The sequence below is a fragment of the Aspergillus costaricaensis genome (assembly GCF_003184835.1).
Source record: "Aspergillus costaricaensis CBS 115574 unplaced genomic scaffold BO79scaffold_15, whole genome shotgun sequence".
In the NCBI taxonomy this organism is placed as follows: domain Eukaryota; kingdom Fungi; phylum Ascomycota; class Eurotiomycetes; order Eurotiales; family Aspergillaceae; genus Aspergillus; species Aspergillus costaricensis.
Window position 1 is genome coordinate 510,214 of NW_020291815.1, and position 26,481 is coordinate 536,694.

The 26,481-nt window shown below is 52.7% G+C and overlaps 9 protein-coding genes across 9 annotated transcripts; 2 read left to right on the forward strand and 7 right to left on the reverse strand.

Moving 5' to 3' along the window:
- Nucleotides 1-71: 71 nt before the first annotated feature.
- BO79DRAFT_287456 (uncharacterized protein) lies at nt 72-685 on the reverse strand (the record flags this gene model as incomplete). The annotated part of the gene is made up of 2 exons (XM_025688584.1): nt 476-685; nt 72-408 (listed from the first exon to the last, which is right to left on the reverse strand). Exons 1-2 carry the CDS (start codon nt 628-630, stop codon nt 72-74), a joined length of 492 nt encoding a protein of 163 aa, XP_025539759.1. The 5' UTR covers nt 631-685.
- A 217-nt stretch (nt 686-902) lies between these two features.
- On the reverse strand, nt 903-2,064 carry BO79DRAFT_254978 (pyridoxamine-phosphate oxidase PDX3; the record flags this gene model as incomplete). Its single annotated transcript, XM_025686106.1, has 2 exons — nt 903-1,948; nt 2,001-2,064. The coding sequence occupies 2 exons, from the start codon at nt 2,062-2,064 to the stop codon at nt 903-905; spliced, it is 1,110 nt and encodes a 369-aa protein (XP_025539760.1).
- A 642-nt stretch (nt 2,065-2,706) lies between these two features.
- Nucleotides 2,707-6,830, reverse strand: BO79DRAFT_15074 (pentatricopeptide repeat protein). Its single transcript, XM_025678631.1, has 2 exons — nt 6,704-6,830; nt 2,707-6,607 (listed from the first exon to the last, which is right to left on the reverse strand). Exon 2 carries the CDS (start codon nt 6,566-6,568, stop codon nt 2,741-2,743), a length of 3,828 nt encoding a protein of 1,275 aa, XP_025539761.1. The 5' UTR covers nt 6,569-6,607; nt 6,704-6,830; the 3' UTR covers nt 2,707-2,740.
- A 1,773-nt stretch (nt 6,831-8,603) lies between these two features.
- Nucleotides 8,604-10,675, forward strand: erg8 (phosphomevalonate kinase). Its single transcript, XM_025682514.1, has 5 exons — nt 8,604-8,652; nt 8,716-8,874; nt 8,964-9,204; nt 9,267-9,390; nt 9,442-10,675. The coding sequence occupies exons 3-5, from the start codon at nt 9,042-9,044 to the stop codon at nt 10,544-10,546; spliced, it is 1,392 nt and encodes a 463-aa protein (XP_025539762.1). The 5' UTR covers nt 8,604-8,652; nt 8,716-8,874; nt 8,964-9,041; the 3' UTR covers nt 10,547-10,675.
- Nucleotides 10,676-10,752: 77 nt separating this feature from the next.
- On the reverse strand, nt 10,753-13,240 carry BO79DRAFT_147552 (C6 zinc finger domain protein; the record flags this gene model as incomplete). Its single annotated transcript, XM_025678512.1, has 3 exons — nt 10,753-10,824; nt 10,904-12,580; nt 12,632-13,240. The coding sequence occupies 3 exons, from the start codon at nt 13,238-13,240 to the stop codon at nt 10,753-10,755; spliced, it is 2,358 nt and encodes a 785-aa protein (XP_025539763.1).
- A 1,220-nt stretch (nt 13,241-14,460) lies between these two features.
- On the reverse strand, nt 14,461-16,234 carry BO79DRAFT_147817 (putative MFS monosaccharide transporter; the record flags this gene model as incomplete). The annotated part of the gene is made up of 4 exons (XM_025678522.1): nt 14,461-15,313; nt 15,368-15,908; nt 15,968-16,075; nt 16,138-16,234. The coding sequence occupies 4 exons, from the start codon at nt 16,232-16,234 to the stop codon at nt 14,461-14,463; spliced, it is 1,599 nt and encodes a 532-aa protein (XP_025539764.1).
- An 889-nt stretch (nt 16,235-17,123) lies between these two features.
- Nucleotides 17,124-18,845, reverse strand: BO79DRAFT_15238 (uncharacterized protein). Its single transcript, XM_025678689.1, has 3 exons — nt 18,364-18,845; nt 17,381-18,297; nt 17,124-17,305 (listed from the first exon to the last, which is right to left on the reverse strand). Exons 1-3 carry the CDS (start codon nt 18,599-18,601, stop codon nt 17,159-17,161), a joined length of 1,302 nt encoding a protein of 433 aa, XP_025539765.1. The 5' UTR covers nt 18,602-18,845; the 3' UTR covers nt 17,124-17,158.
- A 4,571-nt stretch (nt 18,846-23,416) lies between these two features.
- On the forward strand, nt 23,417-24,594 carry BO79DRAFT_15302 (uncharacterized protein). Its single transcript, XM_025678707.1, has 3 exons — nt 23,417-24,076; nt 24,142-24,225; nt 24,287-24,594. Exons 1-3 carry the CDS (start codon nt 23,554-23,556, stop codon nt 24,439-24,441), a joined length of 762 nt encoding a protein of 253 aa, XP_025539766.1. The 5' UTR covers nt 23,417-23,553; the 3' UTR covers nt 24,442-24,594.
- A 714-nt stretch (nt 24,595-25,308) lies between these two features.
- On the reverse strand, nt 25,309-26,362 carry BO79DRAFT_194701 (proteasome maturation protein). Its single transcript, XM_025681068.1, has 3 exons — nt 26,195-26,362; nt 25,666-26,101; nt 25,309-25,571 (listed from the first exon to the last, which is right to left on the reverse strand). Exons 1-3 carry the CDS (start codon nt 26,195-26,197, stop codon nt 25,504-25,506), a joined length of 507 nt encoding a protein of 168 aa, XP_025539767.1. The 5' UTR covers nt 26,198-26,362; the 3' UTR covers nt 25,309-25,503.
- Nucleotides 26,363-26,481: the final 119 nt, after the last annotated feature.

Genomic DNA, 26,481 nt, shown 5'->3' on the forward strand with positions numbered 1-26,481 from the left:
AACCATTGTACATACATACAAACCTTCACCTCCTCCCCAACTCCCCCCCAAAATAATATAATATAATAAATTCAATCCCTCCTCCCCACAATAACACACCCCACGCCCATCAACCCCGCCCCAACCCACCACCAGCCACCCACCCTCTCCCCAAAAACCCCCATACCTAGCACAGCCGTAACAAGGAAATTCGCCGCCGTGTTTGTAATCGACACCTTCGTCGTGGAGGACCCCGCCGTCAGGGCGCGCGTGAACAACGCCCACATGATGATGTTGCTGAGGATGTTGAGGCCGAAGCAGAGTGCGCGGATGAGGAGGATTAGGATCGGGTGGTCATCTGGGGTGGAGGTGGATGTGAAGAGGTGGATGAGGTGCGCGGCGAAGGTGGTGGTTGCGGTGTCGGTTGTTCTGTATTTGGTTTTCATTAGGCTTGGGTGGGAGATAATGGGAAGGGGAAGGGAATGGAATGGCTTACAGCTTTGCGAAGAGGCCGTTGAGGGCTGCGAAGGCGCCGCTGGAGAGGGCGAGGAGGAGCCATTTGGTTTGGTGGTGGTGTTTTTGTTGTTGTTCTTGTTGTATTGGGGATGGGGTTGAGGGTGGTGATTGGGTTGGGGTTTGGGGGTCGGTCATGTTGGGTTGGTTGTATTGGTGTGTGATCTGTAGGAGGTGTGGGTTGTAGGTGGTATAGGATAGAGAGTATGGAGGAGTGCTCGGTGGTATTAATCTGGGGAACTGGGGAGGGAGCTGAGGTTGCGCTCCTATCGATAAGGTGAGGTCTTGGCTGCTGCCGGATATGGCTGATAGCTACTGTATACGGAGAATACAGCTGAGTAGAGATGTCAAGTGTTATGATTAAGCTTGAATGATACTATTCATGTATAAGTTTATAATAGTATGTGTCCTCACGGCGACAACCTCTGAATCCGCCATCTATACCCCCCCTCCTCCCCATCCTCTTTATGCACCCTCACATACCGGAATCGGTCATGCAAGCGACTGCGCCGACCCTGCCAGAACTCCACCGACTCAGGGACCAAGCGCACTCCTCCCCAAAACGGAGGCAGAGGGATCTGATCGACCCCCGCAAACCGTTCCTCCATCTCCTTGACCCGCTTCTCCAGCAGCGCCCGCCCATCATCGATGTCCGTCGCGTCCACATCCCCGGGGACCTGCATCTGAGGACACGAAGTCGGGTCCAGGCTCTTGCGCCGACGATCCAGAAGCAACTCCGGCTCCATAGACCACAGCACCTTGCTCTGCCAGCTCGCCCATGCTCCGATCTGGCTCCCTCGTTCCCGAGTACGCCAGTACATCTCACTCTCGTCGCGACTGAGCGGCTCGACAAGACCCTCGATGCGCACCTGACGCTCCAGATTCGACCAGCAGAATGTCAACGCCGCCCATTTGTTGCCCTCCTGTAGTCCGGCCTGGAGAGACTCGTCCTGGCCTGGCTCGGGCATGGCGCTGAGCGTGTCCTCGCCGTCTGCGTGATTGCCGAATACTTGTCCGCCTTTGCCTTCTCGACTGCCCCAGTTACTGTATACTACCCAGCCTCGCTCGTCCAGTTCCTTGAGGTATACGACACGGGCGCTCACACGGCCGGATGGCATGCTGGCTGTGGCAAGGGTGCAGGTTTCAGGTGCAGACGACGGAAGGAGACGAGGATCGCGGAACCAGTTGTGAAATTGGTGGAGGGGATTGGTCGGGTGCATCTGGGAGATGGTGAGGGGAGGGTTGCTCACGAACTGATGAGCGCGGGCAGGGTGGGAAACGATCTCATTTTCAGTCACCGAGTCGGGGGTCGATGCGTTCGAGCGAAGGGCTTCTGCGGCGAGACGAGAGATGGGTGCTGGTGCTGTTGTGACTCCGATGGCTGTAGCGGATGGATCGGGCGTCTCGGTGGGGGTGATTTTGGGCTCGGAGGTGGTCTGGATATCTCCTGGAGCGACTAGGTATGTGGTGAGTAATGGGATCCCTTGGAGTATCCTGCGAATACGTACAGATCAGCTTCTTGGGATGTTTTGCCTCGTGGCTGGGCCCGTCGGGCAGTGATCCGGGATTCATCGTAGAGGTACGGCCGGAGCTGTAATGATGACACCAAGTGACTGATTGTAGCTGACGGAGGGATTGATGAAGAGATAGACGCAGGCGATAAGGATGCATCGACTGGTCGTGCGATGCTCAATTGCCGGAGTCAGTCAGAGAAGTCAAGATGGGCTGATCAAAGAAGTGGGAGGAAGCGATGCGGAGGGCGGCGGGGTCATGCAGTCATTCGCGGCCAAAACACCATCAGCCGGCTCGGCACCTCAACGTCACCATCTAATGGATCTACATCTCCATCCACATCTATAATGAATAAATCGAGATCTATGCGGAAAATATGCTGGGAATATTTTATGGTCCATTCATATAGACACTAAAGAGCTGAGAGGATCTATCGAAACACATCAAATCATGGTATATACAAGCCAGTCCCAAATGCTGCCACAACGCCTGTGCCAGTTCGCTAAATGCATGCAAGTCTCAAACAAATCAACATTATCAATCAGCCAGCACAAGTTGCCCTCCCAAATGCCTCTGCCGAGACCATCGGGCTGGAAAAAGCCGAAAAGCAGGGATCCAGCCCTGGGGAATTAAAACCGGATAGTGATTCAGTCAATAAGGTTTTGTAATCCGCGAAAATCAAAAAGGATGGCAACTTTTGTTGGATGTAAAGCAAAAAACACTGTAAGAGAACACTCTACAGAGCAGCGACAGCAGCTCCCGTGCCCACCAGATCGGCGATCTTGCTGGCCACAGCCGGGGGATACCCGCGAGAGAGCATCTCCTGCACGGTGCGCGAGGCTCCCTCCCGGTCGTTGTTGGCCAGGAAGGCCCGGGTCATCGCTTCGTAGGTGCTAGGCTCCCGCTTCTCGATGCCGATGCTGTCATACACCGTCTTAGCCTGAGCCACGCTGCCCTCCGTAGCCCATCCGTGGATGAGAGTGTTGGCAATGTAGGCAGTCATCTCCACTCCACGGCGGGCCATGTCCCGGACGATCTCCTCGGTCTGTGCGACCTGGTGGTTGGCCACCATAGCCTCCAGAAGAGCTTGGTACAGACAGGGCTGCATCCGCACCTTGCGCTCCTCCGCAACAGACTTGAACACAGCGTGAGCAGCTTCCATGTCGTGCATCACACATCCCTTGGCGTGGATCAGGGACGCGTAGTGGACGGCATCAGGTCGCTGGCCAGCAGCCTTGATGGTCTCGAGGACCTTCTCAGCCGCTGGCATGTCCACGGGCTCCAGAGAGGCGTGAGCGTCGATGAGCAGCTTGTAGGTGTGCATAGTGGGTTGGATGTTCCGGGTCAGCATGCGCTCGTAGTAGGCCAGGACCTTGCTGCGGTCGCGCTTGGTGTTGAGGAAGTACTGGATCATCGAGTTGTACGGGGCCGGGCGGGGCTTGTAGTTGGGCATGGACTCCATCTCCTCGAACATCTCCTCGGCAAAACGCTCGTCGCTGACCCGGCAGAGGGCGTTGACGATCGTTCCATAGGTGACACTCGTCGGACGGACTCCGTTCGCGCGCATCTCGGCAAAGTACAGCAGGCAGTCATCAATCCGGCGGGCCTTGCCCAGCTTACCGATGAGCGCGTTGTACAGGAACGAAGTAGGCTCCACTCCCTCGGCCACGGCGCGGTGGAAGATCTTCAAGGCCTCGGTGGCTTCGTCGAACGTCTTGGTGGATTCCTTGAGGGTGGTGATGTAGAGACCGAAGGTGTTAGCAGAAGGAGCCGAGCCAAGTTCGAGAAGCTCCTGGTGGAACTTGGAGGCTTGGCTGCGGTCGCCCAGAGTCAGGCACGACGCCACCATGGCATCTAGGATCGAAACCCAGCCGTACTTGACGGCGCTGTACTGAGGAAGAAGAGGCACATCGCGTCTAGCCATACTCAGGATCTCGTAGGCCAGATCGACCCGGTTGCACTTGGTAGCGGCCGTGATCATCTTGGCGTACGTGATGTAGCGAGGGTGACGACCGTTGCGGCGCATGTTGCGGACCCGAGAAAGAGCGTCGTTCAGGTGAGCCTCCAGCTTGCCACTGGTGCTCTCCAGCTCGTCGGAGATCATCGACGATCCGCGGAAGTCGGTGGCGTAGGCGTAAGGGTCAAACGAATCATCGGTGGAGGACATGGGGGTCATCGTCGACACATCCGAGCTGGGAGAGTGGCGGCCGCTCATGAAGGAGGACGGGCTGGAGGTCAAAGCCAAGTGGTCGTGCCATCTCTTGACCATGTCCGGCCGGCTGTTGAACAGCTTGCCGACGGCCTGGTCAACGACACGAGTAGTGGCAGCATCCATGGGCAACCCGGTAGCCAGAGCAATGTCGAGCATGTGAGAGAAACGAATGGGGTGAGCCACGTCGAACATAGCGCTGTGGTTGAGTAGCATGCCAGCCTGAACCTGGAGGGCAAGCATGAGATCGCGGGCGTTCAGTTGAGAGATACCGATGGGACCAAGGCTGGCGACGACATGTTCAGCGACAGGGGAGATCAGGCCTCCGTTCTCGACCATCGACCACAGGAGAGACATGGCAGCTTGAGGAGAGAGGACAGCCGCTGTCTGCACAAGAACGCGACCGATGAGATGAAGGCTTTCGTTGATCTGTTCACGGATGGGGTTCAGAATAGAGTTGTCAGCGACGGCGGAAGCGTTGCGGACACGAGCAAACATATTGCGAGCTTGAACCAAGGCTTCCTCGATCTGACCACTCTTCAACAGTGCCACCGCATACATGGCAGTCGGCTGGACCATGTCCGGTGTTGCCTGACCGGTGGTGTTCAGGGTGAGCCACACAGCCCGGGCAGCTGACACATTGCCCTGACGTACATGCAAGGCGAGCATCGAGACGGCGGGCCTCTGACGAATGGTCATGTCGGTGGGGAGAGCATCGTATGCTTCGGAAGCTGTCTGCAGATTACCCGCATCCGCCGCGGCAATGCAGATCTGGGACATGGCATGATCGAGGGCTCCATCGCGCAACCGGGTCTTGGCCTGATCCAACGCCCGCCCGTACTCGCCCGATGTGAGCGCATGCTGCACCAGCCCATCCTGCACCACGGCCGATTCCAAGGCTTGCTGACGCGCCTCACGGTTCTCGGTCACTTCCTCAAAGGAGGCCTGGATCCGCTCCAGGAATCGCAAAGCTTGCTGTTCCTTCCCGCAGACCAGGTACGCCCGGACTAGAGCAGCGTACACCTGACCATCCAACCGCTGCACAATACAGAAGGTTCCGTTATCATCCGAAACCGCCAATCCCTTGTATTCGTTGTAACATTCCACAGCGCTCTGCAGATCTCCCGTGGAGGCAAAGGCATCAATCATGGACGGGAAGATCGAAGCGTGCGGGGTCACATTGTGGGACTCCATATGCCCATACACTCGGATCATGTCTTCGACTTGGCCCTCCTTTGCACAGGCGTTGATCAGATGGCGGTAGGTGTCGAGAGGGAAGACGAGATCGGCATGACGCGTGGCGGCAGTGTTGAACAACTTCATGGCAATTCCCAAAGAGTGATCCTCGGCGAGAATGGCGCGCTCCAGCTCACTGGAGTGCAACATGAACTTGCCCGGCTCCTCCATACCACCGTAGCGAACACGCTCCTGCTCCAGCATGCCCTTAGACTTGATGGCATCGTTGGCACGGACCACGAAAAGCTGCACCAAGGTTTGGTAGGTCTGCTCGTCGGGAACTACCCTGCGACGAAGCATGTCCGAGTAGACATCCAGGGCCTTCTGGATAGCCTGAGCAGTATCGCCATGAAGTTGAATGGCCGATTCGAGAAGAGCATTGTAGGCACCGACCGTAGGCGTAAGACCGTCCCGCAGAAGCGTTGCAAATGCTCCGGGGATTTCAGCGTATTTCTTGCCCGATGCCAAATCGGTGATATGCTCTGACGCAAGGCGGCTATGCTCGGAGGAGGCATCGGCGACAGCAGCAACATCCGGCGGCAAGTCAGGGAAAGCTTCCGTATCCGTGTTCTCCTTGGCTTCGGTAGCCTCATCGACCTGAGCCTGCTCCTCCTGTATTTGAATCTCCCGGGCTACAGCTTCTTCAACCTTGGCACTGACATCTGCGTTGGCGGACGCCTTGGTGATATGAGGCGAATTCTGGAAGTTGTTGTCGGTCGAGGGCAGGTTGTCGGACTCTTTCGATTTGACGCCATCCTCGTTCAAGGACGGCTTCCAGCCAACCTTCCTTTTCAGTTGCATCTGCTTCCAGTCACTGTCGTCGCCCGTCTGCTGGGCATGCTGCCAGGCAGCATAGTAGGCAGCCAAGCCCAAATCGCCGGAGCCCGAAGTGCCCTGGCTGGCCTTGGCGCCCGCACCAGACGAGCTAGATGGCTGGAAAACATTTTGTAGTTGCGTCGTCCGAGATAGCTTAGCGGCAGGTTGACTGGCAATCTGGTTGAATGTGGTGGTCGACGCGTATGACGACTGCGACGCCGCGACTACGGATTGAGCATAGCCATGAGTAAAGGCTTTGGTGAAACTCTGACGCGCGAGGTGGGTAAACGGCTTGAAGACCATTTATCTAGCGGGTGACCTCTTCAGAGGGAAGAGGCAATGCTGGTGAAAATGTCAGGCACTGTGTCTACACGTGGTATTTTCTGATAGTTCGGATTTTGTGTGCCTTTTGTCCGAAGACGCCACGGGAAAGCGTACCTTGCAATCAAAATAATAATGAAGATGCAGGTTCATTTGACGACGTCAGGTCGCCAAAGGAACGCGCGGGATAAAGGAAGGAGGGGGATAGAAGGGAGGGAAATGATTTTTGGCAAAAAGCCTTTCAGTGACAAGAGGATGAGAATTCAGTAGCTGCAGAGCGTGTGGAGGGAAATGCTGGGTATTTCAAAGCCGCCGGAAAGCTGATCTGTATCGCCGGGCGTGCCTAAAGCGGGTTAGCGCCGATCCTATCCCGACTTTTCCTGTTTTGAGACTAGGTACTTTTGCCGACCAATGGGGAGGCGGAGAATTGAGTTTTTCACTGGGGCGCGGAATGGTGAACCCTCGCAAGCTGAAAGGGGAAAACTAATTGTATTGTCGGTCTTGAATGTATTAGTGATGGGAATTAGTATATGTGGGGAAGACATTGAGTATTACCGAGAAGAAGGGACTCTGGGCTATAAATTTGTAGACTTCGTCCGTTTATCCGTTAAGAGGGGTAAAGAACAAGAAAAACGCCCCTACGGAAAATTAAGGAACAGTGTCTTAAGTAGTTACAAAGTCAAAAAAGGAGTACGACCATGAGCCATGGACGAACAAGAAAATGAGTAAGAAAAAGTAAAAAAATCCTACGAAAAATTCTCTCCGGCATCCACAGGCACACGAAACAAGAAAACAGAGGCAGAAACAGAAGCAACGTCAGCCTTCGAGAAGCGTCGTTGTTGCCTGAGGCGCAGGAGGAGCGGGAATTCCCAAAAGGAGCTGATCAGGTGGTCTCACGGCAAGCCCCGGATCGTAAGCCAGACCCAATCGGGGCACGCGACACACTGGGGCCGTAGGGAAGAACAGGAGCGCCATTTTCTGGATCCTCCCCTGGCATCTGCCATTTGCCATTCTCTGCCATTAGAATGGGTTTCTGCCACTGTCTGTCACCCTCCGGACCAGTCTGGCCGGCCCGCTCCTCTCTCAGTGAGTCACCCTCCGTTCCGGCTCTTTTTCTTCGGGCCCGGAGTTTGACTGCCAGACCCCGACAGCCCGCCGGACACCCGGATGGCCGACTCTCCGTCTTGGGTTTGGCTCTCCCCAAAGGGATGATGACCCTTGCCCTGTGGTCTCAGATCGCGAGACGTATTTACGGCGTGGTCCCAGGCGAATCTCCGTGTGGAAGACACTGTGGCCTCAATTAAGGAGACTGCTAATTGGTCCCTTCGATCAGATACGAACTGTTGACCCGGTCTCTGGACCCGGACCCCTGGTACACAGTCCGTTGACGGAAGTCAATTTAGGGGGTACCTTAAATCCGGGTGTTAGAGAGCACGATAGATGGAGGAGCGTGACCGAGCAGATTATGAGCTGTTACCACTGACCTTCTCGGTCCTGCTCCCAGCATGGCTCTTGCTCCGCGATGAGCCTGCAGCATCACTAAATAAAGCAAGATGTGACGCGACATACTGCATCCTTTGAAGCTGCTGCCTGTCAAACACTCCGGCATCAGATGACAGTACAGAGAAGTTAGATTGTTATCTTCGGAGTACACCCATGCATTAACTCTACACTGCCACCACCGGATGTCACTCTTCCGCTGACGTAGATGCAATTGCTGCTCTAGCGCATAGGGCTATCTTCCATGACGACAGTCCAGAGTACAAAGTACGGAAGATATAGCCATGGGCTAATTTTCGAGTCAAATCTCCGGAGTAAGTTGGCGGGTAATCTATCAACAGTAATCAGATGCAGATCACGGGACCAGACTTGGATGACAGCCACTCGTCAAGCCACACATGGAGAGCTCCAGCCACAGTTTGCCTGTTTGGAAGGAAATGAGTGGAAAGTGGCACATCAACATGTCAACCAAACCAGTTCAGTTCAACTCAACAATCAACAACTGACAGACGCTGGGTGCCGCTGCAGCTCTACACATATCTCCGATCTTCGGCTACCAGACGCAGGTCAGTCAGTCAGTCATCATGCATCCGCTCTGGGCCTCTTCCTTATCCTTTTCCTCCTTGCAGGTTGTCTCTCCCCGCAAGACTTGTAGACTTTCCCCTCTAAGCGGGGCTCCTCCATATTGACGGAGTTCGCAAATTGTTCCAAGCCCCGATTTGCTTTTGCAGCCCTTCGCATTTGCCAACCCATTGGATTATTCACCGACCACGCTTACTGGTCTGACAGTGCGTACATTATCTCCTTGAAGATCGCATTTCAACTTGATCGCTTGCAGTTTGGTTGGGGTTATATACTAACCGTCTCGCCCCTTTAGTTCCTCACCCGTGCCAGACGGAATAGAGCGCCCACTCCTTCGTGATACCCGAACCGCACACTCTCCTCGCTCCCCCTCATGTCTTACAAAGCTCCTACAGTAACGGCGGTGTCCGCCCCTGGAAAGGTCCTTCTCACCGGCGGCTACCTAGTCCTGGACCGCGATTACACCGGCACAGTCTTCGCCCTCGACGCTCGTATCCATGTCGTTGTTCAGCAACTGAGAAGATCTCACCGCAGTGGTATGTCCGGACTCGAACACAAAACAGGGATGGTGCGGAGATAACTGAAGATGAAGCTGCAGATGAACAAGCTAGTGAGGACGTCATCGTCGTTCGTTCCCCGCAGTTTGTCGACGCGGTGTGGGAGTATGGCATCCAACGTTGCGATAACGGAGGTGGGGTCAAGGTCGTACAGAAGAACGACGGGTGAGGTACCTAGACTCGCATTTGGAGCTACTAGGGCTAAGTTTGCAGCAGACGAGCAAACCCGTTTGTCGAAACCTCTCTCAACTACGCCTTGACGTACATCAGCTACGTGGCCGCCTCGAAAGACTTCGGTTCCCTTTCCATCACGATCCTTGCCGATAACGACTACTACTCGGAAACCGCCTTCTCCAAGATCTCCAGCCTCCAGTCTCCGGGACGATTCGTGAACTTTGGCGTGCCCCTGCATGAAGCACACAAGACCGGATTGGGCTCGTCCGCAGCCCTGGTCACCGCTTTCGTATCCGCTCTGGTCATTCACCGCACCCTGCAGCCCGAGGACCTCGGGGCTGCTCGTGAGAAGTTGCACAACCTGGCGCAGGCCGCTCACTGTGCAGCACAAGGCAAAGTAGGATCTGGGTTTGACGTGGCGGCAGCGATTTACGGTTCCTGTCTGTACCGGCGGTTCTCGCCGTCCATCTTGGAGTCAGTCGGGGATGTTGGGTCACCAGGTTTCGAGGAGCGCTTGTTTGCCATCGTCGAAGACGCTGACCCCAAGCATTCTTGGGATACGGAGTGCCTGGATTTCGGCATGAAGCTTCCCCGGGGAATGCAGATGGTTTTGTGTGATGTGGAATGCGGCTCTCAGACCCCGTCCATGGTCCGGAAGGTCTTGGAATGGCGCAAGCAGAACCCGGAAGAGTCCCTGATGCTATGGCAGGCACTTCAGTCCAACAACGAGCGACTGTGCTTGGAGCTGAAGCAGCTATCGCAGAGCCCAGATGTGGAAACCCCGAACGGCTTTGACGATACTCGTCGTCTTATCGAACGCTCTCGGGACCTCATCCGCACCATGACCCAGAAGGCCGGCGTTCCCATCGAGCCCAAGGTGCAAACCGAGCTGCTTGATGCCATCACCAGCATCGAGGGTGTTGTCGGCGGAGTCGTCCCCGGCGCCGGTGGGTACGATGCCCTGGCCGTGCTCATCGAGGACAAGGCGGATGTCATCCAGCGTTTGACTCAGCTCTTTGAGACGTGGGAGAGCAAACTGGAAGATGACTTTGGGGGCAAGATCGGGAATGTCCGCCTTCTCGGGGTGCGCCATGGTTCTGCCGGTGTGCAGAATGAGTCGTTGGACCAGTATGTAGGGTGGTTCTAGCCCTCTACAAGTCTGAGGTATACTATATTACCACGAGTGCATTGTTAGCATGAACATGACCATGCATAAGCGAGGATATTACCATGACATGCCTTGATTATAGAGACGATAATTTATTCCATACCCTCATTAATCTTATCACAAAGTTTACCATCAGCATTCTTCTAAAATCATCCATCATCATACTATCAACCCTATCTATCTATCTACCAACCCCCCAAATCCATCAACCCAGGCGCATACAGAAAACTCGCCAAATCCCACCCTTCAAGATCATCCTACATGAATTGAACCAACAATTAGCCCCATTCCACAGACCATTAATCAAACATACAACCGAAAGAAAACAATACTTACCAATCCCATCCCAATCCCCAACCCCTCTCCCATCTCATCCAACCCCCCAGCACCAGCACCACCACTATCCGGCGTAACAAACACCCCCAACCCCTCCGCAATATTTTCCTTTTCCATCCCCCTCAACATCCCCACCCCATCCCTCAAACACCCCCTAACAGCCTCATACACCACCCCCTGCACATCCGCCCCAGCACCAGCACCCGCACCATCTTCCAAAGCCCTAATCTGCGCCACCAGCGCCTCAGAAATGATATACCGTTTCAGCGCCGGCGACTTCCCATGCATTCCCAGGACGTGTGCGCTCTGCAGGGCGAGGTTCTCGAGGGTGTGCAGGATGGGGGCTCTTATTGTTGATGCTAGCAGGCTTAACGGACTACTACTACTATTATTGGGCGTATTTGTGATGTCCGGGGCCTCCTCTATCTGAGTGATGAGTTCCAGCGCCAATGTGCAGATTACATCGAGGTTTAGCGGGCCGCGGAGGGGACCGCGGGCTGTGAGGGTTAGGAGGGGGAAGTCGTCTAGGGGAGTGGAAGAGGAGGAGGTGGTGGTGGTTAGGGCGAACGAGGCGATTGTGAGAGCGGCTTCGAGACATAGTTTGCGGGAATAGTGGTATTGAGGGGTTGTGTGGGCGGCGCGGGCGAAGGGGAGGTGTAGGTGGAGGATGTAGCGGGTTAGGGTTGTGAGGAGGTGGGAGTGGTGGAATGATTGGGGTGATGTAGTGGTGGTGATGGTGTGGCAGGTGGTGCGGAGTTTGGTGGTCAGGTCGAGGGCCTTTTGGTAGGGGATTGTGATGGGGCTGTGGATGAGGTGGATGGTTTCAGCGCGTAGGGTGAAGGAGTCGTGGAGGAGGAGTTGGAGGGATGTGTCTGTGTTGGTGGTTTTGGGATGAGGGTTTGGGAGGTGCTTGAGGTCTGGGTGGATGTCGGTGTCGTTGAGGTTTGATGGGGGCTTGGTGTCGAAGTATGGGATGGGGATGGGGGAGGCGGAGTCGAGCGAGGACTGGAGGGTTAATTCGAGGACGGTGGTCCAGAGACGGGCTCGCATTTCGGATTGGAATGGGGAGAGAGATGGGAAGTGGGCTGAGTCTCGGTGCAGGCCCATGGCTGTGGCTGTCTGTAGGAGGGAGGCGGCGGAGAGGTATAGAGATGGGCCTGGGGATCCCAGTTGGCGGGCGAGGAGGAGTAGACAGAAGATCTGGAGGCCGTCCAGGTTGAAGGTGTTCTTTTCGGTTGGGCCTGTGAGCCACCATTGGGCGGCGTAGATCCAGGTTTGGATGAGTCGAGTATTGTATTCTTTGCCGGCTTTGCCTCGTTGTGGGTGGAAGGTTGTGCCGATGGCGATGATCAATGCCAGCTTCATGAGGAATGGAGTGGGTGTTGCTGGAGGGTGGTCCCAGAATTGTTGGTATTCTTTATTGAAAGAGGGTATGTGGACGATGCGATAGATGCTTTCGAATGTTCGTAGGTAGCATTGCACCAGCTCATCGCACACCGATCTGGTTGGGATGGTAGAGAGCAGGTCTGGCACAGGGTCGTTCAACCGGGGACTTTGTGCTGCCTTGACTGATCCACGGAGATAATGAAGCTCTTTGATTTGAGCAGTTAGCTCTGCCTTGAGCTCGGGGCATAGTGGCTGGGGACCCCGAGTTTCCAGTGAGCCTACGAGTTGGAGCTATAGATAGTTAGTTCTTCATCCGATTCATCATGGAGACAGGGCTCGCACCTTATCCATCGTGTGCATGTAATGAGTTGGCCCGAACAGCTTCATCTTCTTGGAACTGGAGTGCAGTCGAGGAGGTGCTGCAGCAATGGCCAGTTCTGCTTTCGGTGCTTGGCTTGAGTGCGTACACAGTAGTCGCTGCTCCAGGCTCTGGACCTTGTCGCACAGCTCTCGAAGTACCTGTTGGATATCAGATTCTGGGGCCGCTGGCCGTGCTATGTCCGGGCTGGTTAATTGTTCCTCCAGGCGCTGTAAACGAAGCTGGAGGTCCCGGATCGTTGATCCTAGCTGTGACGAGGCGCACTCCTTGCCACCGCATTGAGGTCCAATGTGAGGCGTTTCGTCCAGGGACCCCGTTGAGCCATCTGGCATCCCAGATGGCAGCGGGTAGCCCCGTGCATTGCGCTGCGGCTCATGCAAGATAAGGGGAGATGCTTGGTGATCAGTCGGTGACGGAGAACGACTAACCCGACGATAAGAGCAACCCAAAGATGAGCGAGCTCGTGTGCAAGGCCCACAGGGCACATTGCGGTCACAGCGAACCTTGCGTTGGCGGCATTGCTCACACGATTTGGCGGGCCGGCGACGTTTGCGAGGTTCGGTGTCGGTCATGGATGCCGTATGCAGCTGGATGGTGTTAGTCTGGACATACCATTAGATAACAGGGTTAATAGGACCAAAATTATACACACAGAATGCCAATTGCCTAAACCAGCTTGCTCACAGGAGCTGAAATAGTGATTATGTTATGGTGGTGATGTTCATGATGAGGCTGACTGAAGTCAAAAGCCGAGAACTCGGTCTTCCCAGCGCTAAAGACCGAGGCCGAGCCCGCGAAGGATTCTCGAACCCCGAACTTCACCAAGTATAAATCAATCATTCCACCATGGGGACATAGACTGGCTTACTATCGCCCAAAAAGACTATTATTATCTGTATAAATCACATCCAATATGCGTTCACCAACTCCCTATTTTAATCAGAACTACGCTCGCCATCTCTATGCTCGGGGTCATGGTGCTCGAGGCTTCGGGCGGTTCGCCAAGGTTGCCATTGTCGGAACTGGTGTCTACTTCGTCTCCAACAAGTTGTTCTGGTATGTTCCCTCATGCACACTATTGAACAGTAGGGCTAAATATATCATGCATGCAGTCAATGGCATGTCCGTCCTCAGAATCCACAATCCAATGTGGCTTGAGTGAGCTATTGGTTATTGAACTCGATGGCGCTAGCGGAGGATGAATTTAGAGTTCGGATCTGCAGGTTAGAACATTAGTGCCCGGACTAGACTACAGGTATGTTTGCTTTTGATCCATGGGTCCTGCCGCTAGTCTTCTGATAGACTTGATAATTTAGGTTTCTGGTAATAGATGCTTTGCAATAATTTGGGATCGTCGTTCAATGATATACATTGTTACCCTAATAATGGAATGGATTTTGCATATTGTCAAAGACATGGTTTGATTGTTCATTTAGCAATCAAAAGGTATCAAACTGCCAAGAGCAAACAGAGATCTATAGATCACTCTATCGGACATAACATCTACACGCAGATGACCATAATACATCTCGAGGCTGCTCAACAACCACGCGTAAATTATGAACAAGTGCTTCCTCTTCCCTCACCTTGGACCATAGCCAAGAAGCTTTGAAAAGAGCCACAATAAGCACCAAGTGCCAGATAATACACGCGTAAGCTTGGTTGTCCTGCAACGGCTCGGTAGAAAAATCAAAACAAAATGGTATAAAACTCATGTCCAAAGCATATCATCATGCGAGAAAATTTTCAAAGATCAAAGTAATGGAAGGTGGTAATGTGTGGTATACACCCTTTACAGCTGGGTAGGCTGGAACTGAGAGAACTCAGCAGACGCGGGAGGATCCTTCTCGGCGATTCTCTCCTCAGCCTTCTCCTCGTCGCCAAGGATTCCGTACTCAGCGGCCTTGGCCTCGATCTCCTCGTCGGTGAGCTTGGGCAGTTCCTTCGATGCCCGGACGTAGCTCATGTTCTCAACGTAACCCTTGGCGAAGATCAAATCGATCTCTTCCAGACTGCGACCGGCAGTTTCCGGGTAGAAGAACCAAATGACGGGGATGAAGAGACCGTTCCAAGCGGCGAAGAAGAGGTAGGTACCCCAACCAATGTGTTGAACCATGACAGGAGTGATCATGACAACAGTGAAGTTGAATAGCCAGTTGCTGCAAGTAGACACGGCATTCGCTTTGGATCTGGTCTTGAGAGGAGAGATCTCGGCCGGGTAGAGCCAAGGCAGGGGAAGCCAGGTGGCACCGAAGACGCACATGTAAAGGAAGAAGCCAAAGACAGCTCCCTTAGCGCTCTCAGAATCACCCGGAATCAAGCATCCGAAAACAATAATCATAGCAGCACATTGACCATAGCTGCCACCGAGGAACAGCTTACGCCGACCAATCTTCTCAATGAAGAACCAAGAGAAGGTGGCAAAGATAGCGTAACAGATCATGTTCACACCGCCAATCAAAAGGGCAAAGTTGTGTGATTGTCCGATAGACTGTTCCAGCAGCACAGGAAGATAGTAGATGACAGCATTGCATCCAGAGATCTGTTGGAAGAACTGGGAAGATGATCCTACAATCATCCGGCGGAAATGCTGGGAAGGCCCACCGGTGAGCAGATCACGGAACTTAGCCTTGGAGGAGCCGGACCTAAATACAATGTCAGTTTTGCTAGCCATCAGATCTTATATCGAAAGAACTTACGCTCTGATCGAGTCGAGCGTCAGCTGCTTCTCCAACTGAACATGAGGGTCATCAATTTCTGCATCTGCCAGCGCAGCAAGAACCCGGGTGCCTTCCTCAACCTTGCCGTGGGCGATCAAGTATCGAGGAGAGTCTGGAAGATACGTCATGCCGACAATGATCAAGATACCGAAGAAGATCTGGAATGCGATGGGGAAGCGCCAGACGAGATCAGGCGGGCCGTAGTGGGCACCGAAGTCAATCCAATAAGCGATCGCTGTTCCAATGGCGATAATACCACCCTCAATACAGATCAAGAGACCACGGTTGGTCGTCTTAGAACACTCGGCTTGATAAGTGGGAATAGTCGAGGTGTTCATGCCGTTGCCGATACCAGTGATAACACGACCGAAGATGAACTGTAGCAGAGGAATATGGCCTGGCATGGCGGTAACCTGGATGATGACACCGATGATCATCACCCAAGCGCCTGAGATGACCATAAGACGGCGACCCAATGTTTCACCGAAAATCAAAGCGAAGATAGCACCAAAGAGGCAGCCTGCAAGGCAAGGATTAGTGACTTGACATACACTTGATGCCGAGGTGACATTTACTGACCAACTTCGTAGACAGCGGTGACAGTGGCCTGCATGACATTGTCGTCCTTCGTAGCCGTGAAGACATTATTGAACGCGGGGTCCGAGATAATACCAGACATTACACCCTCTAGAGTGATATTGGTTAGTAGCTTGCCCTTGCATGGTTACATACTAGGATCGACAACTTACGATCGTAACCGAAGAGCAGAAACCCCATCGTAGCAATGCCTGATAGAAACAGGGATAGTTTCCGGCCAGACATGCCGGCGTACTTTGGGGGCGCCATGATGCCGAGTCGATCAAACCAAACAGCGCTGGGTCTGCGCACGAAATCCGGGGAACTGGGGTAGGAAGAGGAGATGGGGAAAGAGGGAAAAGGAAGGAGGAAGAGTGATCGAGAAAAGGCGACAGCGGAGAGGAAACGAACTGGCAGATGTAGCAGACTTAAAAGAATGGAAAACCGCATGCGGCCACCGACAGTGGAGCGCAACTTGAGCCGTCCCAGAGGGGGGCACACCCACGGGGAAAGATTGGAAGCGTCTTAGCCCTCCACATCTCAGCGGATTCACCCATGGGTATGGACCTGCGACTGACATCACAGGCCAGTGGTGCGAATGGGCAACCGCCAACTGTCCACGACAGGATCTTCGGTGAGCAGCACGATGGTTTCGGGGCAGGTTGCGCGATGATGTGAGGATGATGCATTCCGAAGTGGATGATCGTCGGAAAGCGCAGCGAGTGATGCAACTTCATGGCGCCTGATAAACCGGATGGCCCACACAGGGTTCACTAGATCCCCACTTAGTGGAGGCAAGGCCCGTGCAAGGGCAGGTTTAGCGTGGGTCTTCTGGGCATAATGGGCCTCCCTTGTCCCTGGAAGCGTTTAACCTCTCTGAAGAGTTTTCAACCATCCACTCACAGACGGAAGGTGGATCTCGGTAGACTGTGATGCAGGCCACGGCCGCGGGTAGGCTTGAACACGGCTGGAGATCGCCACCGGGAACGGTCGCCAATCGACGGTGCCACCGAAGCTTTCCCGACCTCCCGCGGCATTCGGTCCAGTGGTACGACCAGCGGCCTACCCCATTTTTATTAATGCTTATCTTTATAATCATTCCTGAGCGGAGGGGGTGGAGATGATGGTGGGTGGTGGTGTGGTCGTAGTTGTTTGTGTGTGGACGAACCGAACCTATCGGCCACAGCGGAATTCCTAGGTATCACCATACGCCGGCAGAGAAGCATTGGTATGCTGAGCATAACAGGACCGAAGTGCGAGTGGAACCTTCGCCACTTTTTGCACAATGCGCTCGCTGCTTGAACCGAGGGTATTATCCCTTGGGGACACCATAAAAACAAACTACACGCTCTTCGTTAGTTTGATTTTCCTTTTGTTTTCCGTTTCGAGTCATTCTCCCAAGTTTTGTGGCCTTACCTCCAGCCAGTGGCTCACCCTCACATTCTTATACTTGGTGTCATAGTGCATGCCTTGCGTTCCAGTCGATACACAATGTAAATGGCAATCTGGGAGTTGCAAGGTAAGGTCCATCACAGTCTCCTCTTCGGCAGCCTCTAGTCCACTTGGTATTTCGGGATCCCCGACCAACTTCGCAAGTGCTCCGTCACCCTTCGCGGCCGATTCTGGCCGCTCATCATCAACATTCTCGGCCCGGTGGAGCGACATAGTGGGCCCAGCTTTCTCCACTTTTTCATATAATATAACGCGTCTAAAAGGACCCGGGCAGCATGCAAGTCCATCCTTTTGGTGATATTGGACGTTCTCCGAGAGAAAAACTTGCAGGCCCCGGAACTCGGATTTCCTCGATTCCGTAAGGGATACTGTAACAGGCAGCCGGTCACCGAGGGGAGCGCCTCGCCTCGAAACGAGGATTCCACATTGAAGCAGCCCTTTCCAAGCCCGCGCAATGTATGCTGGTTCAGCGTCTTCCACATCGTCTTCAGCTGGACAGTGAACCGTAGCAATAGCCTGCTTTTTGGCAAAGCTTCGCCTCAGAAAACCCGGGCACTCGACGCACGCACGAACCCGGTACTGGACATGGGATTGTCGAATCTCGATTGATTCTGGTAGATGAGAGTGTAACACCATCTCAAATTCGTACGTATGTGTTCCAGCGGGTAGACGTTGATATTTTGGCCCTGCTGCCTTTCCGTGTGTTCCGTCCATACATAACGTGGACGGAGCTGCATTCCGCAGCTTGCGTTTATCCCTATGCCATGTGGACTTTCCTCCCTCGGACAGGGCGCTTGAATAGCAGGGAAGTGCGGGATCCGAGGCCTGTGGGCTAACCAAGGTCAACGTGCTATCTGTCACGGTTTGGGTGTCATGAAGCCCTGTGAGAGATCGTCATGAATTAGTTTCGAAGACAGATGGTCCTACAAGCAAGACGTTAGCCTCACCATGCGGCCATGTCACACGACTAGTCCCACGAAAGTTCACAGTCAACCTTTTTACCGTCAGATTGTTTTTCAATCTTAACTGGCAGGTACCCCGAAGGACAGCCGGCTTGTTCGTAAACGTAGGCACAAATACCGCTGGTTCTGTGATGTTCAAGTCCAGGCTCAGGTCACTGGAGTCATCATGAGTGTAGAGCTTCCGAGTCGCCTTTTTTGCGATTGAGAGGGACTGTCGAAGCATCTCTAGGAAAGATTAAGCCTTCCCGGGTGATCAGCATAAGTGAGTTAGGGGGCGCTGTTTGAGGATTAGGGTGACGGGGCAAGGCCATTTATATGGAATCAGGCCTGCAGTAGGGTGGCCATATGACTTAAATCCAGATCATGCTTCGTAAACAGCTAATTACATCAGGGAAGTTTTGGGTCTGGGCCACTGCATATCCGTATCAGGTCCGGGTTGTGTGACAGCAAGGGCTGCTGTCTACTTGTTCTCTATCCCAATCCAGTTAACTAAACCTTTTCAGGGATGCCTCGGTGAGAGGAATGCTTCAGAGGGGTAGGCTACCCCTCGAGGTTAAACCGGACTTGAATGATTTACCTTCCAGCCTCACGACGCCCCTCTTTTCTTCACGGTCAAAATGTTGGGTCAAGTTCAGACGAGTCTTTGTTGGGCGTGGACACCATTGACGCACATCCAGGCAAGAATGATGTCACTGTCAAGGCCGGTCACCGGGCGAGAACATGGCAGGAAAGATACCACGGATACCGCTATTCGAGTCCACCAAATGCTACTTGCAAATGCGAGGCATAAAGCCATGTCTGAATCCTGGACCATGGCATGGTGGTTGTTTGTCCACGTGGACATGTTCTTGGTGACCTGGCATCTTCAGGAATCTTAGGCAATCAGGAGACGACGGATCGCCGGGCTGTTCTCGAATTAGCACCAAGTTTCACAATAACAATAGCAGAGAGATAGTCTAGACAGGATAAAGCTGCCGGTTAAGTCGGATACCTATGGGTAATGGGTCAAGCAAACATGCAAAAGTTCGTCGATCATCCAGTAATACATTCACCGATATGAAGCCCCTTCATCGAGCGATCATGATGTCAAATCGTCAAGGCTTTTGCTCTGGAATATTCAAAATGGCTCATTATAATCGATTTGATATTGTATGTCAAAGAGGACTGTAGTTTATCAAGCTAATTTATCAAGCTAGTTGGTCGATCGTACCATTATCGGTGTGGCGTGACCACGAGCCCTTCGGATATAGATGGTTCGTACAGAAATCATATTTGCGGAATGTAGATGATGCCCCACCAAGACCGAAATTTGGGAAGATGAACATACTGCTCAAACCATGCTGCTTTCTGATGATTTTAGCATGATTCAGTCGAGTGGCAGTGAGTGTGAGGTGGGGAGGTGCGGATGGCGGGATGACAATGAGATAAACAGCAACGCACTATGCTTGTATCTGCCTTCCCTCTAAATACTCTCACAAAGACGCGACTGAGAATTAGTCATTCCAAATGAATTGATCCCACTTACCTCGCTCGCCTCTTGTAATAAGTTAAATCTGATACAATGTCTTACACATCTCTCCCTTACTACTGTGTATTAACGTAGTTGTCCACATTCCTAGTACGCGTACTCAACCTTCAGAAAGTCATCTACTTCATATTTACTGGATCCAAATTCCTCAGAGTTAAGTTCATTTTAAACACGTCGAGAAACTCTCTCCACTTAGAAGGCTAATTCAAGGAATCCCAGTTCTTCCCAAGGGGACAAAACCCTTTCCTGAAGCAATACATTGCGTCCATTGTATTGGATTTTTTGGCACCTACACATACTACATCTAAAAAATTGTGATTTATGGCTACACTATAGATTCTCTAACGCCTCCAAGGGGCCTCGGCAATGGCTTCTATTGCCATGGGGGAAACACCATCGCTTGACTGCCAGGCCTTGGACGACTCGACAATTCCTATGCGGGGGATAGGAGGCGAAACTTAGTCGGTGAGATTGGTATGAAGTTCATCACCATTGCTCTGTGAATTGGCATTGACTGAGTCTTTCTACCCCCTGGCCTGGAATTCTCGATGTGTGGTCAACCACTGATTTGCTACATTTCCTATCAGTGCCTTCGTATTGAGAATGTGATTTCATGTCTGCAGAGACTGCAAGACGGTAGCATAGATTTTGGGAAAGTCTAGTCATGTTACATTGGACAATCCCTGAAGGTAGCCCCGCCGTGGCGTAGGCTTTAGACACTGCATTGTATGGCATCATTCGCCGATCTGTGCTGACATCGCAAAGGATATACGAGAGCACAAAGCTGTGTACGAACAAGTTACCAGAGTCTCTGGCCGAGGTTGTATCTGCCCTTAATCCGCGCTGACTATCTATAGGAGTTTCCGTGATATCCCTATAAGATGCTCCTATTCAGCTCTTGAGCCAGACCCGTAGTAGGAAGTACGAGATTCCCTGGTGGGAAGTCTTCAAGCGTTGACGGTAGCTTGAAATCAATCTTTAACATCTATCAGAGCCATCGGTACTCTTGGAAAGGCTAGCACTGGAGTATCTGAGCTTCAGTGTATCTATGACGGTGCGACAGATGCGACAGTATATAGCCGACCAGCCGGGAATATGAAGCGACTGCGATGGCACAATCTCCAGTTCAATCCATATAATTCAGCCGTGATACATTCCAAAACGAGACATGAAGCGTCATCGTTATCCTGTGTCTAGATAGCTCTGGTTTATTTTCGTATATTAAGCGAGACCCAGCTGTCGAAAACAGTCACCACGGAGGGGTGCCAGTGTGTTGATCATGTAGTGGTCAAGTAGAAGCCTAGACGGTGGGGGCATGAAAGAATCAAACAAGTTCCAGTCCATAATATCTGGACCTTTCTGCAGGTGTACGCGACGGGATGATTTTCGATGACAAACCAACTGGTGGCCTGTGATCTAGAATAGTTCTCGAAGTTGGAATATGACTGTGGATTGATCAGCGACCCACTTATATTTAATGGCCTGAGGCAACGGGGTCCTGTTCACTCATGAAGACAAAGTCGCTTCTAGTGTAAAACAGCCCCAGGAGATAGATGACAGATACTACTCAAGCGTAGTATTTCTAGTTGAACTGCTAGGTCTATCGTATTCAGTGCCTCTAACCTGGTATAAGGCTGACAAGTTCGATAGTCTCCTCCCTGACCTTAACATGGCACTGATGAGGTCGGTGTCGTCCTATAGACAAGAGTGACTAGCTAGTTCCAGTGTCGCATATCTCGATCATAGCTGACGAAGCAGGCAGTTGAACCTCTTGCTTCTAGGTTTCTGCAAGATTAGTCATGGAAAGGTCTAGAAGAATAAGATAGGGTTTTGCAGAGCTCCTAGAAATAGTATCGTGATTAGAGTGTTGGCGATCTCTTCTAGACTGTAGTATGTCTCAGACGCTTGTCAATCAGACCAATCGACTGCGTCGTCGTAGCATGTCTTTTTCTGGTATATTTCTATGCCTATCTTTAATTTAGCTATTTCGTTCTGCTACAAGGGGACTGACCCCGCTGAATGTCCCGGCGTGGCCAACACTTGGTCTAAAGATCTTGCATAGATGTCAGGTCACGTCAGCACGTGCTCGCGCAAAGTAAAGCAACGATCATCGCTGATGTGCGATAATTTGTCATTGCTTGTCTATCTCAAGAGCACCATAGTAGCGCACGGATATCAATTCGTCGATGCGCTCGAGCTCTCTAAAGGATAGTTCGTCGTTTTCCTTCAAAAGGTGGTTGTATGCAGGGTGGTATGAAACACGATCACTTGAGCAGGTGCAACCCCTCAATCGACAGCCTTAGCAAGGCGGCATACTCTAGTGTAGAGCGCTAATGCACCATGTATAGTGTGTAAGGGGCATATGGTCGGAGTGGTGCATTCGTTTTGTACTGATTAGATAGAACCTATCATCTGATGAATGAACATCTTTATCTTCCGCGTGCATGCTTTGGGTCCAGTTAACAACATGAATTGTCTGGGAGTTGCTTATCTCTTTAAGCTAAGCGTAGAGATCTAAACCATGTGTAGTAGTTTTATCGCACAGCTTCTATGGAGTCAACAGGAGCGATTTCCAGCATGACAGGTGTCACGACCTACTCATGACGCAGATATGTCCGGAAGCGACCAGGATCCGCTGCCACCAAGGCCTCAGCTGCACGCGGGAATTGATTCTCATTCCGTCCATTCAAGCCGATGCTGACGCCCAAAGAATCACCTGCATGCAAAGCCAAGTTCAACTGACGAACGATGATTGAGATGAACCGGAAGGGGAAGAGGGAAAGAAGAGGGAGAAGGATGAAGGAAGAGTAGAAAGGGCCGTTAATTATGGGCGGTGGCCCACCGATCCAAGGTGACGCCCGGGGGAACAACCAACCAGATCGGGGCTCCCCTCAGCAGTGACTGGCTTGGACCTCTCTGTCTGTCTGTCTGTCTGTCTTGTCTCTCCTCTCTCTCTCCCTTTCCCTGTCCATCCCATCCATCCATCAATCAATCAATCCAGTCTTTTTGTCCCCTTCTCCTACTCCGTACTTACTTCCTCCTTCCCCCTCCCCTTTGCCTCCCCCTCTCCCATTCTTTATACATTCCCCATCTTCTTCATTGCCACAAACCTTTTTTAGTCTCCCTTTCAGCCTTACACACAAGGTAATAATCAATCCTCTCCTCCTTCTCCTCCTCCTTCTCCTCCTCCACTCGTGGGCCCGCCCGATCGCCTTCGTGGTCCCTCGTCTCCTCACTACTACTCACGCCGTCCCCTTTTCGCTCTCGCTGGTCTCCTTCGGGTCGCATGGCCCCCTTCACCCATCCCCGATCAAGGTTCTAGTCTCTTGTTCGGGCCACCCTTGGAAACTCCTCCTCGCCTACCTAATTTAGCACCCTCTCTCAGCCTGCCCTCCTTTCTCTCCTCCGTGCGCGCATCGCCTTGCTTCATCCGCTCCTGTCTTCAATCCCCAGCCTGATTCGCCTCCCCCCCTTTTACCCTCATCAGTCAACTCCCATATCGGTTCAACTATCCCCAACGGAATTTTCGCTGCGATCTATTCTCTCTTTTAAAGTTTTCATCGATTTCGAACTGCTAGCTTAGCCTTCCTTTCTTCCCCTCGCGCTATCTGACTCGTGCGGCTTCACGAGGTGTGTCAGAACAAACCATGTCGGTCACCGAAGACCCCAAATTTGATCCCATGTCGCCCACCTCCGACTCCAACCTGACTTCGCAGTCCACAACCATTGCCGTGCCATCGTCAGAAACCCAGGAGCTTTCTAGTGCCGCCCCTCATCCCGATAACGCCCAGGCCGAGAGCCAAGAGCCCAGTTCGGTGGATGCGAAGCCCACAGACAATAATGAGGACAATACGCCAGCTCCCGTTCCCAAGCAGGACCCTGTAGATGCGGCTCCATCTGCAAGCGCATCTCCGGAACAACACGATGAGGCGAAGGCTCCGGCAGCTGGCTCCGAGCCATCGTCCCAGGGATCAGATGAGGCTGCCAAAGAGGAGGAGGACACGGGCCCATCCTTGGTGATCACCCTGCTCTTGATAACAGGCTCCCGACACCCTTTCAAGATCGATGGGAAATACCTACGGAAACGGTCGGTCAATGTAGAGAATTACGATCCCTTCGCCATGAGTGTATACACGTTGAAGGAATTGATCTGGCGGGAATGGCGCCAAGGTATGCGTGCAATAGCCCAGAGTTGTCTCGGAAGTTGCGGGTGGCTAACTTATGATTCCTGGCAGACTGGGAGCCGCGGCCATCATCGCCCAGCTCCATCCGACTCATCTCATTCGGCAAGCTGCTTGATGACAAAGCCCCGTTATCAGGTATTTGTCACTTCTACCGCTTCTCTGGTGCTGGTGCTGGTGCTGATCTACTATCATCTAGACTCCAAGTTCAGCCGGGATGCTCCCAATGTGGTTCACATGACTGTGAAGCCCCAGGAGATCGTTGACGAAGAAGACGCCAAGTCCAAACCCCAGTACACCCGGGAGCGGGAGTCCAGTGAGCGTAGCCCTGGCTGTCGCTGCATCATCCAATAATGAATCGGACTGTTTCCGACCGAGAAAGGAGACGACAGAAGTCATACACTCAAGGCAGTCCTCCCTTGCTTGCGTCCTCGGGAACTGCCATTATCGCTTTGCCCTCCCAGATACCAATGCCAAGCTCACTTGCTTGTGCCACATGAAGATTCGTCGATACGAGCTTTCTTCTAGACCCCTAATTGGAGCCTTGTTGCTTCTCTCTGCTGGGTTCGAGTAGGCTTTGGTCCTCCCTCACGCTTGTTCGCCTTTTTTGCCGCAAGACATTGCATGTGGTTGGCTGTCTGACCGTAATGAGACGGCGTTATGGATGGGTTATCATCGCTTTACCAGCATCGCTGCATTGACATTTACCCCGTTGTCTGTTCCACCAAGTGGTCACCGTTTGGCTTGCATAGTTCCATGAGTTGCTTGATGCTGCTCCGCTTCCGCTTATTTCGTATATACCCTAAAGCTCATGTTCTCGCTTGCTCTCCCGCCCCCTGTGTTGTCTCGTTGGCCGGTCTCAAATTTGTTGCATTTATGTTCACATATTGGAAGCCTATCTCTTGCAATTGCTTACATGGTCCTTTGCCGTTCTGCTGTGTTTCTGTTGCGTTAGGGCTTGGACCGACGAATTTGCAGTGCTCACGGAAGACCCTGGTGGCCCTCTTCCGATCTGGCCAGCCATCTGATTGAATCTAGTTTGAGATACGGGGCTTGTGCGACCCACAGGTTGATGTCAAATATAGCGTTTCCTTGGTTTGAGGCCAGCGGAAACTACATAATGTACAAAGATTGCACATATGGTGGCTATTCAGCCTGTAGTAGTACTTTCCTTTCAACCAACGTAGGCTTACTCAAAATCGTTGGAGTAGATGTAACCACCATTTATTGTACTGTATTGTATACTTTACCGCAGACAGCGCCTGTATCAAGAAATAAAAGAAATAAACTTAAAAAATCCGATTCATAACAACCCATTCAACAGCCAACCAATGAGTTAAGTAAAGCCATGCCATGCCATGTCATGTCCAGACCAGACTAAGAACTGCCACTACCACCATCATCACCACCACCCACTCAGTGATCCATACGCAATCTCTTCTCCATCTCATCATGGAAAGCAGGCGGTTCACGGAACTCATCACCTAAACCCCCACTCGTTAGCAAAACACACCCACCCACACACACACATCCAAACATATAAAGAGAAGGAGGGGGTAGGTATAGGTAAAAACTCACCCTTAAACACATCCTCCCAACCCACCTCAGCATCCCTACCACCCAGGACCAAAATATCCTCATGGAGATTTCCCATTCCGAGACCACCCAACGCAGCAGGCCTGAACGAACCATCGCGCACGATCTTCAACTCCATGCCGCGGCGCACGGGCTCCGCGATACCGTACGCCCGACGCAGCGACTCCATCTTCAATGCATCCTGGGTGGCGCGCCACGCGAGGAGACGGGCTTCGAGCGGGTGCGTCGAGGATGGGGTGGTGGTCGCTGTGGAGGGAGGGCCCCGGGGTGCTTGGAGAGTGATGTTGTCGCGGAGGGTGTCGGGGAGACCGGGAGCAGAGGGGGCGCCCTTGGAGGGGTGGGGGAGATCGATGACGGCGCGGGTGGTCGTGTTGGTTGTTTGGGTTGGGTTGCTGGAGGGGGGGGCGATGCGGAGGGACTATTGATCTTTGTTAGTTATCCGTTTCTGTATGGATGAGGGTTGGGGTGGTAAGGGTTATCGGGGAGGTTGTGAGTAGGTGGATGGACGGACCATTGTGACGGTTGTGATGGGAGTTTTATTTGTAAGGTGGTATATGTGTTGTATCGAGGGTGAGATTAAATGATGGTTGTGTAGATCGAAATATTAGATGAGTGTGGTTGTTCGCCAGATGGGAGGTTGAAAGTCGGAGGAGGATAGTTAAGCAGTCAGTCAGTAAAGGTAGTACCGACGTAGCAAGCACCAGCACCAGCACCAGCACCAGCAGCTCTGACATCGCAGCCAGGCAGCCAGTCCACTGGCGCGTTCCCGCAGCAAGCTCCTCCGGCGCACCACACCCA